At 46.8% G+C, this 15,334-nt stretch overlaps 1 protein-coding gene across 1 annotated transcript in view; it reads left to right on the top strand.

The window, feature by feature from the left end:
- Positions 1 to 15,334, top strand: part of LOC140428227 (butyrophilin-like protein 2) — a 100,723-nt gene that overhangs the window by 79,853 nt on the left and 5,536 nt on the right. The window contains exons 2-5 of the mRNA XM_072514471.1: positions 270 to 328; positions 7,615 to 7,959; positions 11,608 to 11,889; positions 13,415 to 13,538. Of these exons, the coding sequence (XP_072370572.1) occupies positions 271 to 328; positions 7,615 to 7,959; positions 11,608 to 11,889; positions 13,415 to 13,509 (780 nt within the window). The 5' untranslated portion in view covers position 270 and the 3' untranslated portion in view covers positions 13,510 to 13,538. The remainder of the gene's footprint in view (positions 1 to 269; positions 329 to 7,614; positions 7,960 to 11,607; positions 11,890 to 13,414; positions 13,539 to 15,334) is intronic.

Raw genomic sequence — 15,334 nt, 5'->3', positions numbered from 1 at the left:
CGAAGGGTGGTGAATCTGTGGAACTCTTTGCCGCAGAAGGCTGTGGAGGCCAAATCACCCCAGGGCCTGGCCACACTGGGAATTGTACACAACCTGGGATGTCCGAGGAGGGTGAGGGTCTGAATATCAATCGCTCTAACAAACGTGTGCATGCTGTTGTGAGGCCTCTCTATATAGAAAAGTAAAGAAGCATTTTCTGGTTGTGAGTGTCATTTAGTTTCCTGGAAAATGCAATTTGTAACTGTTTTTGTTGATGTGTTTTTCTTTAGAATGAATTACCTGCTCCACACGCTCATTCTACTGGCAGCTGCTGAAATGACTGCAGCGGGTAAGTGGATTGATATCTCTCCTCTCCCCCCCCCACCCCCCCCCCCCCCCCCCCCCCCCCCCCCAACATCACCCAACGTGGTTGGTGACTGATCTGGGTACACAGATGTAGTGTGTGCGCGCGTGTCTGCAAAAGAGTCGGCATCAGATAACATGATTAGAAATATATAATATATTGGAATGTCTTGCAAGGGTTTGGGGAAAGACCCAGGTCCCGGAGACAAATGAGATAGTTCTCTCCAAGGCCAGCACAGTTGTAACGGGCCAAATTGCTGCCTCCCGTGCTGCACCATTCTACATGAGCTAACTTGCCTATTCTAGTGTTCGCACTCTACGCTAGTTTTACTTCATCTCACTTGATCAACACAATGCCTCTCCTCTTCGACTTTATCTGGATTCCTTCAAACGCTCCCTATGGTAGGGAATCTTTAACAGGATAAATTCACCTTTTCCTAATTGTCGAATTAATTCCTCAGCTGTTTTTTTTCTCTTCCAAGCTTGGAGTTATGCTCCCAGTCCACCTGCTTATTGAATGATTATTGTAATACTGCCTCTTTTACGTGCCTTTTCTATCTCCTGATTTATTTTCTGCCCTACATCCTGACAACCGCTAGGGGGCTGTATGTAACTCCCGTCAGGGTCCTTTTTTCTTTGCAATTCCTCATCTCCAACCACAGAGATTCTATGCCTTCCGATCCTATATCACTACTTGCTATCAATTTGCGCTGGGTGAAGACATTTCTCCTCATCTCTGTCCTAAAAGGTCTACCCCGAATCCTATGACCACTGGTTCTGGACACCCCCACCATCGGGAACATCCTTCTTGCATCTAGCTACCCTTTTCAGTCCTGTTTGAATTTTATAGGTTTCTGAGATTCCCTCCTCATGAGTATTTTTTTTCCCCCAATTAAGGGGCAATTTAGCGTGGCCAATCCACCTATCCTGCACATCTTTTTGGGTTGTGGGGGCGAAACGCACGCAGACGCAGGGAGAATGTGCAAACTCCACACGGACAGTGACCCAGGGCCGGGATTCGAACCCGGGTCCTCAGCGCCGTAAGCTGCAGTGCTAACCACTGTGCCACCATGCTGCCCCTCACGAGCGAATATAATCCTAACCGACTCAATCTCTCCTCATACATCAGTCCCGCCATCCCAGGAATCGGCCTGGTAAACCTTTGCTGCACTGCCTCTAGAGCAACAACATCCTTCTTCAGATAAGGAGACCAAAACTGGACACACTGCTCCAGGTGTGGCCTCACCAAGGCCCTGTATAATTGCAGCAAGACATTAAGACCTTATTCAATTTTTGCCCCTTTTATTGCTTCTTTAGATCCTATTGCTTTCTATCACTCTCACAGTCCAGGATTTGTCCTCAACCTTGTTTTTGTGAAATCCATTTCTTTTAGCTTAATTACTGACTCTGACCTTGTTTGTTGACATTGTTATTTAAATACACCAGTGGGGCGTTTGACTCTTACTACTTTACATATTCCCCATTGCCTGTAGGTTTACAATATTCTTTAACTGTTGAGTCAGGTTTACTGTAGACCGATTTATTTCACATCCCTTCAAAGGCTGTCTTGCAAGCTTAACATTTGGTTTTTAATTCTTGGTTCTCTTTTCAATATCGAGTTCACTCACATTCTGGTTGCTATTTGAGATATACGATTCGGATGGGTGGTGTAGTTTCCGTAACTATGTTGTGGGTTTTGAGTGTCCATAAATAGGCGCAAGGATTAGACTCGTGGGCATAGGGGAGGTTGCTGACTGCTAATTGTAGCAATGTAAATAGGTTTATGTTCTGAGCTGGGCAGTGCAGTGTCGCCTTGAAATCAAAATAGCATAGCCAAGATGCAGAGTAACGGAGACCTGCCAAGCACGAATGTAACTCGTACTCTGTTGTCAGGGAGCGGTTAGCTAATGAGGTTGCAATCGCGAGTGGTAATTAACTTTCAACTTGCGTTGTGATGCTCCACAGAGTAGACTTTACACAATGGAGGTGAATGACTGTATCTCTACTGCATGATACTCCAATGCTGTCAGGGAGGGAGCACTTCCTGGAGATAAAGGTCATGAGAAATAGGAGCAGGAGTTGGCCATTCAGCCCATCAAGCTTGGTCAAAGCTCACTAGGCCGCCACAAATACAGGAAAGAAGTTTCATTTAATATCATGCCCTTTCACCGACTTGGGCCATCCCAAAGTGCTTTGTAGCAAATTAAGTTCTTTTGAAATGAGGTCGCTTGTAATCCCAGGAAAGGCAGCAGCCAATTCGCTCACAGGAAGCTCCCGTCATGGTGTATGATCAGATAATCTGCATTAATGAGGTTGGTTGAGGGATAGATTTTGACCAGGACACTGGGAAGAACTCTTCAAAATAGTGCCTGAGCAGAATTAACTTCTTGTCCGAAAGACTCTTGACCTACTGCAATGGGAGTGTTGGTCTGGATTTCATACTTCAGGAATGGGACCTAAATCCCTGACCTGTAAAGAGCCTCAACTGGACTGCTTGCTGACCTGCTTCATGTGAGGGTCTTTAAGAGTCAATCACATTTCTGTGGGTCTGCAGTCTCCCTGATCAGGTAAGGACGGCAGATTTCCTTCCCTAAAGGACATTAGTGAACCAGATGGGTTGTTACGACCATCGACAATGGTTTCAAGGTCACCTTTTAGACTTTTAATTCCAGATATTAATTGAACTCTTATTTCGCCATCTGCCATGGTGGGTGGGATTCAGAAACCAGGTTCCCAGAGAATTCCCCTGGGTATCTGGATCACCAGCCTAGGGCCAATACCATTGTGCCAGTGCTGTCCAGCACTACGGATACTTGGACAAGATATTCTCGTGCTGTCCAGAGATATTCACTGTGCTATCGAGGATGGGCATTGACTGATATGGAAGCACGAGCTGTGAATTTCTATGTTTTTATAAAGATGTACATTTTTATTAATTAATACATATGAATGATCGGAACCCACTGCCTAGCCAATGTAACATTCTCCCCTCCTGTCCTTTTCTAAGCCTGTCCATTGATTTTGCCATCCGATTGTGCAACCTGCTAATGCTCCCCAACGTTTTTTTTATCCCCTTTGCTGAATGGAGACTTCTCGCAGCAGGGAACACGTTGACAGATCCTGTGGTTCTGATAGAAATCGTCATCTGTACAATGCAAAACCGGGAACTCAATAGTTTCACTTTCTATTCTCTTTGCAGCGATAGGGATCGATACAGAGAGTGCAGTTTTTTCTCATTTGTGCGTATCGCTCTCTCTCGTGTTCGTTTCCCTTCTGTCCTCCAGCTGCTGGTAGGAAATTGGAAGCAATCGGATTACTTTGGACGTTAAAATGCCAGCTCCGCCATTCTATAAGATCATGGCCGATCTGGTTGTGGCCTCAATTCCACTTTCCTTTCTGGTTCCATAGCCCTTTGCTCGTCTGTCAAAGATCTATCAAACTCCACTTTGAATAAATGCAGGGACCCAGCCCCCACTGCTCCCTGGGGAAGACAACTCCACAGACTCTACATCTCCGAGAGGAAAATAAATCCCCCTCTCCTTCATCTTAGACCCCTTATTTTTAACCTACTGTCCCAGTTTTCATGTCTCTCTCTCTCTCTCTCACACCCCCCCACCCCCCATCATCACAAGAGGAAACATCTTTCCGGTATTCACCCTGTCAAGTCTCCTTGGGATGTTGTGTGTTGCAATAATAGCTCCTCTCATTGTTCTAAACTCCCAACGGGTTCGGCCCAAACTGTTGAACCTTTCTCAATAACACCAGCCTTTTATCTCAGGAATGCGTCAAGTGAACTTCCTCTGAACTTCTGATGCAATTATGTATTTTTTCAAATAAGGAAGCAAAAGCAGTGTTCCAGATGTGGTCTCACCGAGGTCCTGTACAGCCGCAGCAAAACTTCCCTCCTTTTTATAATCTACCCCTTTGTCTGCAGTAAACTCCCAACGTCCCATTTGCCTTCCTAATTACTTGCACAGCCTGCACACTAACTTTTTGACGTGTACCGCGACAGCCAGATTCCTTCATACCATTAATTAACTTTTCTGTTGGCGTGTACAATTAATTAAATGAAGTGGATAGATCCTTGGGAAATAAACATTTCAGAAAATGGTGGGGGGGTGGCGAGAGCAGTGGATGATTCTTTTGAGAGCTGGCATTGACACAATGGCTGGAGTGACCTTGTGTGGGTAAAGTTCTATGTTTGCAAACCAGATAAGCAGTGATTTCTTAATCAGTTGCTTGGCTGTGATGCCTTGAATCTTGGCTCAATCTCTTGACTGCTAACGACATTCTTTTCGCCAGTATCAATAGCTGGAGGAATTGGCTGTCAGATTGCTGTTCTCTAAGTCTGAATAAAATGAGAAAGAAAGCGTTGGGCAGCAATAAGTTGCATTTCTCAAAGCAATGGTTAGCTTGTAATGTGGTTCAAAAGAGTCAAATTAAAATTTGACATTGAGCCACGTAACGAGATATTAGGACAGATGATTTAAAACCTCGGTCTTTGTCGAGATTCCTTTCACCCAGTCGGATTTTTAGTGTGCAATTTTGGCAGCATATGTGTGAATAAAATTGTGAGAGATTTTTTAAAAATTATTTAATGTTGACAAGGCCAGCATCCCCAATTACCTTTGATCACAGCTTTTCAGAGGGCCATTGATATCGTTCTCGGTCTGGAGTCACATGTAAGAGTAAAGTCCCCATAGTCCCAGATGACCACAGGCTGCTTTCCCCTTTGAGGGGGAGAGCTGACTGGTGGTGATTTAACCTGAGGGTCACCACAGCTCAGGCGAGAGACAAGGTTGAGAAGGCGGGGCCTTCATGAATAACCTCAGCCTGGGGGAATTGAACCCGCGTTGCTGGCCTCGCTCTGCATCACGAACCAGCTGTCTGGCCAACTCTGATAATCTGGCCCACAGTCACATGTAGGCCAGGCCAGGTAAGGACGACAGATTTCCTTCCCTAAAAGATATTAGTGAACCAGATGCGTATTCGCACCAATTGACACTGGTTTCATGGTCACCATTACTGAGACTAGCTTTGAATTTAAATTTCGCCAGCTTCCTTGGTGGGATTTGAACCCATGTCCCCAGATCATGGAGCAGTGGGCAGCACGGTAGCCTTGTGGATAGCACAATTGCTTCACAGCTCCAGGGTCCCAGGTTCGATTCCGGCTTGGGTCACTGTCTGTGCTGAGTCTGCACATCCTCCCCATGTGTGCGTGGGTTTCCTCCGGGTGCTCCGGTTTCCTCCCACAGTCCAAAGATGTGCAGGTTAGGTGGATTGGCCATGATAAATTGCCCTTCGTATCCAAAATTGTCCTTAGTGTTGGGTGGGGTTACTGGGTTATGGGGATGGGGCGGGGGTGTTGACCTTGGGTGGGGTGCTCTTTCCAAGAGCCGGCGCAGACTCGATGGGCTGAATGGCCTCCTTCTGCACCGTAAATTCTATGATAATCATCACCCTGGGTCTCTGGATCATGAGTCCAGTGTCATTCCGACAACGCCACTAGCCCCTCGTCTAGAGCACCACCTAGAGTTCAACACACTTTAATGTCCACAAGAGCGAATCTTTTAAAAATTAAACATTGGTAAGGGTGGAAGGTTCATTTTATTTCCCTCTGAAAGTTGTTTCGACATCTGGCCTGTTGTCTATTTGTCCTTTTTCTGATTGGAGGGTGTGGCAGGTGGAAACAAACAGTTCTCACCACTGGCTCTGTATTTCCCCACCCCTGTAAGGAGTCAATGATGTGATATCAACATTCTGATTTCGATCCAAACTAAGTTGAACATTCCAAAAGCCGACAATCTTTGACTTCACTTTATCAGCTGGTGGATGCTAAAAGGGGAATTCACCATTTCAAAACGATGGGCGCGATTGAACTAAATGGGAACAAATTCCCACAGCGAGCGCGTTTAGCTGCGTATTTCCCAGCGCTCGCAGGGCAATACCGATCACCGCTGCACACAAAATGCCAGCTTGCCACCTTAGAAATGCCAATCTGGCAATGCCCTTACCAGGGCCAGTATGGCACCCAGGCTGGCAGTGCTCGGGTGGCACCAGCAGTGCCAGGGTACCACCTTGCCCAAAGGGCATAGACATGAGGACTTGCGATCTGCTGGGAGACCCTCACGAGCGCCATTCTGAAACCTATCGTTTTATCGACCTTCCAAGATGGACCAGATCAGTTTTCTCAGAGATTCCTGACGGAATAGCACTCGTGGGGGTCTCCCCTGGGGATCCGAAGTCCTCCTATCCTGTTTATGAAGACCAGTGTTAAACGACGCTCGCCGGAGGTCTCTGAGGCGAAGGGGATAGGTCCCAACGCCTCTGGAATCGGCGATCCCAACGCCTCGGGTACCTCTGGAATCGGCGATCCCAACGCCTCGGGTACCTCGGGAATCGGCACATTAAAGTGAGACCAGCTGTCTCGATTCAATATGCAGATTTGCCTCAAAAAGCGATCCCGCCCACAATGGACGGCATTTTCATCGCAACGTCTCGTGAGATCGCATTAGATCTTGCGCGGTTTTGCAAGCTGGGGTAGATCCCGGGAGTGGGATCTCCCGGCTTCTATTGGCCACGCTGCGCTGCAGCGTGCTGTTTTACAGCCACACTGGCCATTCAATCATACCCATTGTGTTTGCTCTTTGAACTACAAGTGCTGTTTCATGGCAGGGTATGTAATGACAGAGCCCAGGGTGGGAGATGGAGGAAGAGGCTTCTGGTGAAGATTATTGTTGATGATTTTTGCATTCTCCAATTACTGATAAAAGTGCCAGACTGTGCACATCAGGCACAGTTTTATTCGACGGTTAGCTGAAAGCTGAAACCTAAAGTTTTCTTGAACTTCCAAGGCTGCCCAGATCAGTTTTAATCCATTTCTCTGCAAGGTTCAGAAGCCCCTTGGAGCTATCGTCCTGCACCAATTTCCTTTCTCAGAGATGCTAGTTAACGTTGTTCATGTGGGGTCCACACCAAGTTGGACCCTTCAGCAGCAGTCACATTCTGGCCCTCAGTCCACGCTTAATCCCAATTCATGTACCAAGGTTTGAAAGGACACTGTCTGCATCATCCTACTTCCCGAGAGGGGTAGTTATCTCTTGAGGGATGGGGGGTGGAGGAGCAGATCTGTTGTTATAATCTGAAAGAATGATGGAACCGGCTCAAGGTACTCGGATGTGTTTTGGGCACATTGCTTCTATTGGGAAATGCCGTTCATGATGTGTTCTCCATAGCAATGAGGTAATCCTCTCTTGAATGTGTCGCTTGCAGGTCGTTTAAAAGTGAAGTGTAAGGAGGAGCGGGTCATGGCCAAGGCCGGAGAAGATGACGTCATCCAGTGTCAGCTTTATTCCAGAAATAAGGTCGGCAGTGTGGCTTTCGTTTGGAAGAAGGAGGATGCTGCGGAGATAATCTACAATTATACAGCCAGCCGCGGGAACCGAGGGCAGAACCCCAGCTACCGAGACAGGGCCCAGGTCTTTGACAACGAGATCCCAAAAGGAAACGTGTCCCTGAGATTGAGGAACGTGACTCTATCCGACTCTGGCACCTACAGCCTCTCTGTCGCCAGCCGATCACAAAGGATCCAGACCCAAGTCTTCCTCCGTATACGAGGTAAGAATAGGGGAGTCTCGTTTCGTTGACTAAAATAAAATGGATTAATTGCTTCTTTCAGAAACTCTTGTACAGGTGTCAGTCTGATCATGATTGGAGAAAAGCAGTGTTTAAACTTGGATACTAAAAGCATTTATTATACAGATATATATATATATTTTAAAAATCAAAATTAAATCCTCTCCTGGGCTTTGTTTGTGTTCCTTCCCTCACTCTGCGCCCAGCATCTTTCCACAGCAGCCCAGGCGAGTCCAGGAAATCATCGTGTGTGGGATTGGGATCATGGCTTGAGACTCTTTGCTATTACTTGTGGTCGTATGTCAGAGCTCTAACACAATGTGCCACATTGCTGCCTCCTTATTCATCAATGCTTTTTAAAAGCAGAAGGGATCTGGAGAGGAGTACTTTCAACTGGAAGTACTGCTGCTCCCATCTGGACAAGGTAATTTAAAATGTGTATGATGCCTCTGCCTTGGAATGCGTTGTGTCTGTCATCTCGTTGGACTGATAAAAGTAAAGTATAATCCATAATCGTCCTGTTGATTGTTGTGAGGTGCACATATGATCTGAAAGGTTTGATTTTTGTTGCAGAATGTTATCAATCCCTTGTTACGGCCCGAGTCCATGGATATGGCTGTTCTCTGACTAGACTTTGTTTTTATTGCCTTCTCCGTTCTCGGATGTGGACTTCCCTGGCAAGGGTGACTCTTTATTTCCCATTCCCTCGTTACCCTGTAGTTGGGCTGGTGACTGACTTTCTTCAGAGGCAGTCATGGCTAGGCCTGTTTCTGCGGGACTGAGTCTGGCCCAGGCTTCCCATTCTGAAGGGGTAGGAGGTGAACAAGACATGGCCTCAAGTTAGGATTTGGCCAGTAGAACTTTGGATGCTGAAATTGAGGGAAGTTGGGAGAATAGCCTTGGACTAATTGAATCTGGAGGCAACAAGAGCATGGGTGAGGTTTCAGGAGCAGATGGACTGGATTCGGGGGAAGTGTAGTTCGTTTTAGTCCACGAGGGAGCACGGATATCCCTGTTAGAGCGAGAAATGAAATGAAAATCACTTATTGTCACAAGTAGGCTTCAAATGAAGTTACTGTGAAAAGCCCCTAGTCGCCATATTCTGGCGCCTGTTCGGGGAGGCTGGTACAGGAATTGAACCGTGCTGCTGACCTGCCTTGGTCTGCTTTCAAAGCCAGCTATTTAGCCCTGTGCTAAACTAGCCCCTTGTTTAGAAACCAATGGTTAGACAACTGGAGAGGCACCACTCCACTTCCAAGCATGTCATTGGTATCGTTCTGCAGTACAGTCTAGTTGCCTTGCAAGCTGAGCGAAGGGGTGGAGATGGGAACTATTGTGGAGGCAGAAAAGGACAACCTTGTCGATTCATGAGGATGTTGAGGTCAGTTTAGCTTGGGATCAGATCTCTGCAGCCCACCTATCCTTTAACACTCTTGTAGTCTTGTTAGTTCCCACCTTCTAATGGCCGAATATTGCAAGTCTTCCTTCACGCTGTGCATATAGGACGGCAGTTCCGATGGATCAGGCTCCTTTTATAGCCTTGGGTGCTGATCAGAGGCTTCCAGGCAGGGGCAGGTTTACTGGATGAGTGCCAAGTAGTTACCTGGCAGCACTGAGCTTCTCCAGGTGTGTTAGCCGTGTTGCTCCCGTGGAGAGAGACTGTCCTCATTCCTTCACAGCGACGAGAGTGAGGAAGAATTGCTGCAGCATCTTTCATGATGAACTAAGCACTTCACGGCCACTGAAGTACTTTTTTGAAGTGTAGTCATTGTTGGAATGCGGAAACGCAGCAGTCAATTTACGCACAGCAAGCTCCCACAAGCAGCAATGTAATATTGACCAGTATGATGTTGGGTTGAGATTTTGGCCAAGACACCCAAGGAAAATTTCTCTCCTTCAAAAAATAGTGGCCATACAATCCCTTCACACCCACCCCAAAGGCCATGTTTAATGTCTCATCTGAATGGTAGCACCCCCAACAGTGTTGCACTCCCTCAGTACTGCGCTGGGATTGTGGGCCTACTTGAGTGCTCAGGTCTCCGGAGTATTTTCTGACTGAGGGCAGCAGAAGTGTTGCCCACCGAACTATGACTCCCCTTAAATGAGAGCCTTTTATAAAAATCCTTGATACTACTTCCCATATTGAAGGAGGTGGGGTTGGGGGAAAGAGTGGAGGAGAGAATTACAAGGGGGGGATGGAGGGGAACTTACTGTGCCTGCCTTCTCTGCTGGCAGTGCAGTCAGGCCAGCCAATGAAGTATATAAAAAAAAGTCACGGGTTATAGCCAAAAGGAATTTGTTTCCCCTGAAAGTTTAGCTCTGTTAAGATCAACAATTTACTATCAATGAATTGAAAGTGGTTGGGTGTACTTCAAAGGTTGGTTTCTAGTCCAGATCATTCTGCACTGGCTCTTGGTTTTCTGACTTGGAGATGAGAATTGTTCCTGGACTAAGGCTGATGCCCTTAAAAGTTCAAAAGACCAGTTTACAGAGCACGGTTAAGAGGGCAGGACCTTAGGCGAGAGAACATTATTGAACAATAAATGGAAGTCTTAATATCAAAAATTTCTTTTGCTGGACATTCGCTGGAAAGTGCAACAAAAAATGGTTTCTTACTTATTAAACCTTTTGTTTGCTGCTTCAGACTGCCTGGTGTTTTAAACCTCGTGGAATTTAATTTGACCGGAGGATCCGCCAAACCTGTGATGCCATGTGTTAGAAACATTGAATTGATGCACCCACCAGTGTTACTGTCTTTTATGTATTGAATCGTAGAGCACTGGAGGAATGCATTTGTCCCATCACGCATGTTCCAGCTCTTTGACAAACCATCCAATGAGCCCCACTCCCCTGTTCTTTCCCCCATAGCCCTGTAAATTTCCTCCCTTTCGAGGTCTCTATGGACCTAGCCAGCAGCGGCCAGATCCCATAATAGGCTAGTTTCCAATTTGAAGGTTGCTTCCACCGTCCATCCAGGTAGTACGTTCCATATCATGATGGGGTGACCTGTTTTAATTTAAAAAAACACCTCATCTTTGTTTTTATTCTTTGCCAATTATTTGAGATTGGTGTTGTCTGACATCCTGCCACAGGATACCGAATCTCATTAATTATTCCAAAATAATTTTGGGAACGCATTGATCTTCTCTGACAGCAGCAGCCTCTCCAATATCCACATAACTCAAGTCGATCATCCCTGGTCTCATTAGCATACATTTCCTCTGCGTTTTCTCTGAGCTCTTTCTCCTTCCTGAAGAGTCATTGCCAGAATTGGACACATTGCCAGAATTGAGGCTTATATCTTTTGTTTCATAAACGTTAACCATCATTTATTTTGCCCCTGCGTGTGAAACCCAAGATCATATTGACTTCAACAACCCAGTTAATCTGCCATTGCTGAAGGCAGCCTCAACCTCAACAAGATTCTGCCTCCACCCATGTCTCGCCTCAGCTTCCCGATCTTATTGCCACTCCATCAATCCAGCCATAAAGTGGGTCATTGTTCCCCAAGCAGTTGTTCCCCGACAACCTCAAATCAACCGCAGTGCTGGCGTTAGGAGAAGACCCAACGAGGTAAGGTTCCATCTGTCTTGGTGACGCCGTTCAGATTGTTTACTTTTTGCTTTGCAGCTGTCGGCACGCCGCCCGTCATTCATTCACCTTCCGATGACCTGGGCCTAGTGGTGCTGGTCTGCGAGTCCTCCGGGTGGTACCCAGCTCCTAGCGTGTCCTGGGAAAACGGACTAGGGGAGAACCTGACCAGATACTCGCACACAGAGCTGACCAACTGCACGGGTGGCAGTGTCTGTGTGAAGAGCACGCTGGAAATGGACAACTGGCCCAGCGGGAACTACACATGCTCGATATGGAACCAGGAGCTGGATGAGGGATTGTCATCGTCTTTCATCTTGAGTGAGTACGGCAAACGATGTTGCAATAAAGGGGTGTGGAGCGGCACTGTCTAATGATGCCTGAATAATTTGATTCTGGCTTTTGATCAATGCGTTTCTCCTGTTTTTTGGGGGAGGATCAATTTGCACAGCTGTAATATAGTTGACCGCAAGGACAGGGGTGAGAAGCTACATTTATTTAGAGACACGCCCTGATGATCTGGAATATACTGCCTGAATGGCAGTGAAAGCAAACTGAATTGGTTAAATACTTGAATCGTAAACAGTCACAGGACAATGGGGAAAGAACTATGAGGAGTGGGACCAATTGGACAGCACTTCTAAAGGGTTAGGACAACACGAGGGGCTGAATAGCCTCCTGCTCTGTAATTCTAATGAATTGCATCTATTTCGGTTCTGTTGAAAGACATTATTCAGCGGGCAGCCTTGATTATAAGTAGCCTCTTACGAGAGGTGTCTGGAGTATGACCAATATCGAACATTAACTATAATCCCATTCCAAAACAGTGGAAGTTGAATTAAGCTCCGGTTGCATTGGATAGTTACATATCTCGGAGCTGCTATTGATGTCCGAAAGAACCAGAGGCCAAAGAACTGCCATGTTTAAAAACATTCTTGTGGGGGCATTGATGCAGTTGTGAAATTCTTTGTTCTACATCCTGCCATGCTTGGTCCTCCGCAGGGGAGCGACAACCAGCTGTTTGTTTCTTTTACATTGTTTTTGGGCAGTATTGATTGCTCCTCACTTCCTCGACTGATGCAGCAATGTCAGCAACATTTGGGAGGAAGAAAAAAGTAAGGATCAGCGATTATTTTCCCAGATCCCTCCGTTAACGGAGATCCTGACTTGTGATCAGCTTTGAGGTAGGAATGAGATCAAATGCTCTTTCCTGCTCTCCGGCTGAAGGACATTCTCCAACCGCGAGGAGCTGCACCTCGCAGCCAGGCCACAGACGGACGTGCCTGATTCCAGCAGCAGTGAGACGATTGTGATGGTCTAGGTCCCGAGCCTGAACTCCAGGATACCTGGTTCATCTGTAACTTGCATTTATATAGCGCCTTCACAGGAGCATGATCAAGCAACTTTTGACACACATCCAGACCAGTGACCCAAAGCCTGGTCAAGGCGATGGGGGTGGATTTTGAGGGGGGGGGGAGCGAGAAGGCTGCGAGGGAGGGAGTTGCTGAGTTCTGTGCCCAGGTAGTTGAAGACCAGGTCACCAGCGGTGGAGCGATTTAAATCAGGGGTGCATAAGTTGCCAGAATTGGAGGAGCGCAGAGATCAGAGTTGTTGGGCTGGAGGAGGTTACAGAGATGTGGGGGTGGCGGTGCGGGGGAGGGAGGGGGGTGGGGACCATGGATGGATTTCACAATGAGGATGAGAATCCTTGCTGTTGGCCTTCAGCAGAGTGCATTGTGGTTGCTTAAAGAGCCGATTCTTTAGATGTACTGATCAGAAAATGATCCTGAGATTCGGGTATTGAAACTACACATGAATGGGATAGCAATGTCTGACTGTTTTGCAGTTCACAGAGTCCCATTGGGTACAGTGATCGGTGCGACTGGTGCCAGTGTTTGTGCTTTCATTTTGATTGTCGCCGTCTGTTGGAGTTGGTGGTAATGAGCAAGGGATACGATTGGGGTTCTGTGGTAAGTATCTGATCCATCTCAATGCTATGAAAATGGATGATTTCATTAACAATCCGGGCTTAAAACATAGATTCTTTTTTCCTCATTCTGTGTTTGTGTATTTGGAGAATTACTTCATTCTGTGTAACATTTAAAAATTCTCTCTTTTGAGATTATAATAAATAGCAACAGAGACTTGAGCTTTCTCTGCTTTTCAATATAGTTGATCCTCTACAGTAACTGTACCTTCCTGCCCTATCCCCACACCTTTGATTCCTTAGTAACCAAAAACTCTATTGATCCCAATCTTAAATGTACTTCTCAACTAAGCATCCATATTTTTTTGGAATCTAGCATTCTATTTTTTTTAATATAAATTTAGAGTAACCAATTCTTTGCCAATTAAGGGGCAATTTAGTGTGGTCAATCCACCTACCCTGCACATCTTTAGGTTGTGGGGGTGAGACCCACGCTGACACGGGGAGAATGTGCAAACTCCACACGGACAGTGACCCGGGGCCCTCAGCGCCGTGAGGCAGTAGTGCTAACCACTGAGTGCCCTCGGTGCCGTGAGGTGTACATGCATATTGATTATGTTTCACATACAAAGATTCCCAATTCCCTCGGCCAACATTTTTCCGGTATCACCAGGTGTTCCTTCATTCCGCCCTTACACCCGAAGGCACTGGCCGAGTTCAGTACTCTGGATCTAGGGGATGAAGAGCGAGTGTCCTCTGCTATCCTCTCTCTTTCCGCGCCCCCCCACCCCCAAAAAATGATTACTAAAGTTGATCCTGTTTTGCTTTGACCCATGGGCTGTTTAGTGATGGTCACTGCCGTTGCTGGAACTCTATCTACCTCCTGTTTTTAATTGCCCCTTCCCTTCTCCAAGACAGATTGGAGCCAATGTTGGTACAACACTTCTTTCACCCCACTGGCATCAGCTATCTCAAACATACTGAAGACTGAGCCTGTGATTGTCCAGTTTTTGATGTTGTACGGCCCAGTCCCACGCGTATGATGGGGTTGTCCATTCTGCCTTTTCAGCAGGCCTGACGGAAGATTGGAGACCTGCAGTTCACTGGCTGCTCACAGTGAAGTCCAATTCCCCAAGTACCCAAGTCAAGTTAAAATTCCTCCGCATGCTGATAAACATTTTGACAGAGGGGTGCACCACGGACAAATGATTGGCCGATTGGCACTGACCAGCAGAGATCACAGCTAGCGACCAAAACCAAGACTGAAAATACATTTGGAAGGATAATAAAAAAGACGATAGTTCTCGTTGAGAAAGGGTGAACCACTTTGATCTCTTTTCTGTTCAAAAGAGAAGGCTGAGGGATGGTCTAATAAGCTAGGAAATAAAACATTGGGATTCCCATTACGTCATTGTCGGGGAGGCGGGATGTAGGGACAACTGCTACGGGAGGGGAGGGGTGTGTAGGGACAACTGCTATGGGAAATCCTGCTACATAAGATGCGTTTTGGGACTCCCACAGGATTTTCTGATTGAGCCCATCGACAATGGGAGTGGAAAGTCCTTCCCCGAGGCTGAGTGGAGCATAAATACCGGCATGGGACTGATTTAGCACAGGGCTAAATAGCTGGCTTTTAAAGCAGACCCAGGCAGGCCAGCAGCGCGGGTTCAATTCCCGTACCAGCCTCCCCGAACAGGCGCCGGAATGTGGCGACTAGGGACTTTTCACAGTAACGTCATCTGAAGCCTACTTGTGACAATGAGCGATTTTCATTCATATGCTGGTTTCCCAAATGGGCTGTCTTTGTGCTGGACGTTCTCCTCAATTCCTTCCCCCAAA

This window comes from Scyliorhinus torazame, chromosome 1 (genome assembly GCF_047496885.1).
Source record: "Scyliorhinus torazame isolate Kashiwa2021f chromosome 1, sScyTor2.1, whole genome shotgun sequence".
NCBI classification, from domain to species: Eukaryota; Metazoa; Chordata; class Chondrichthyes; order Carcharhiniformes; family Scyliorhinidae; genus Scyliorhinus; species Scyliorhinus torazame.
The sequence above is the reverse complement of the archived record's forward strand: the minus strand, read 5'-3'. Positions and strand labels throughout refer to the sequence as shown.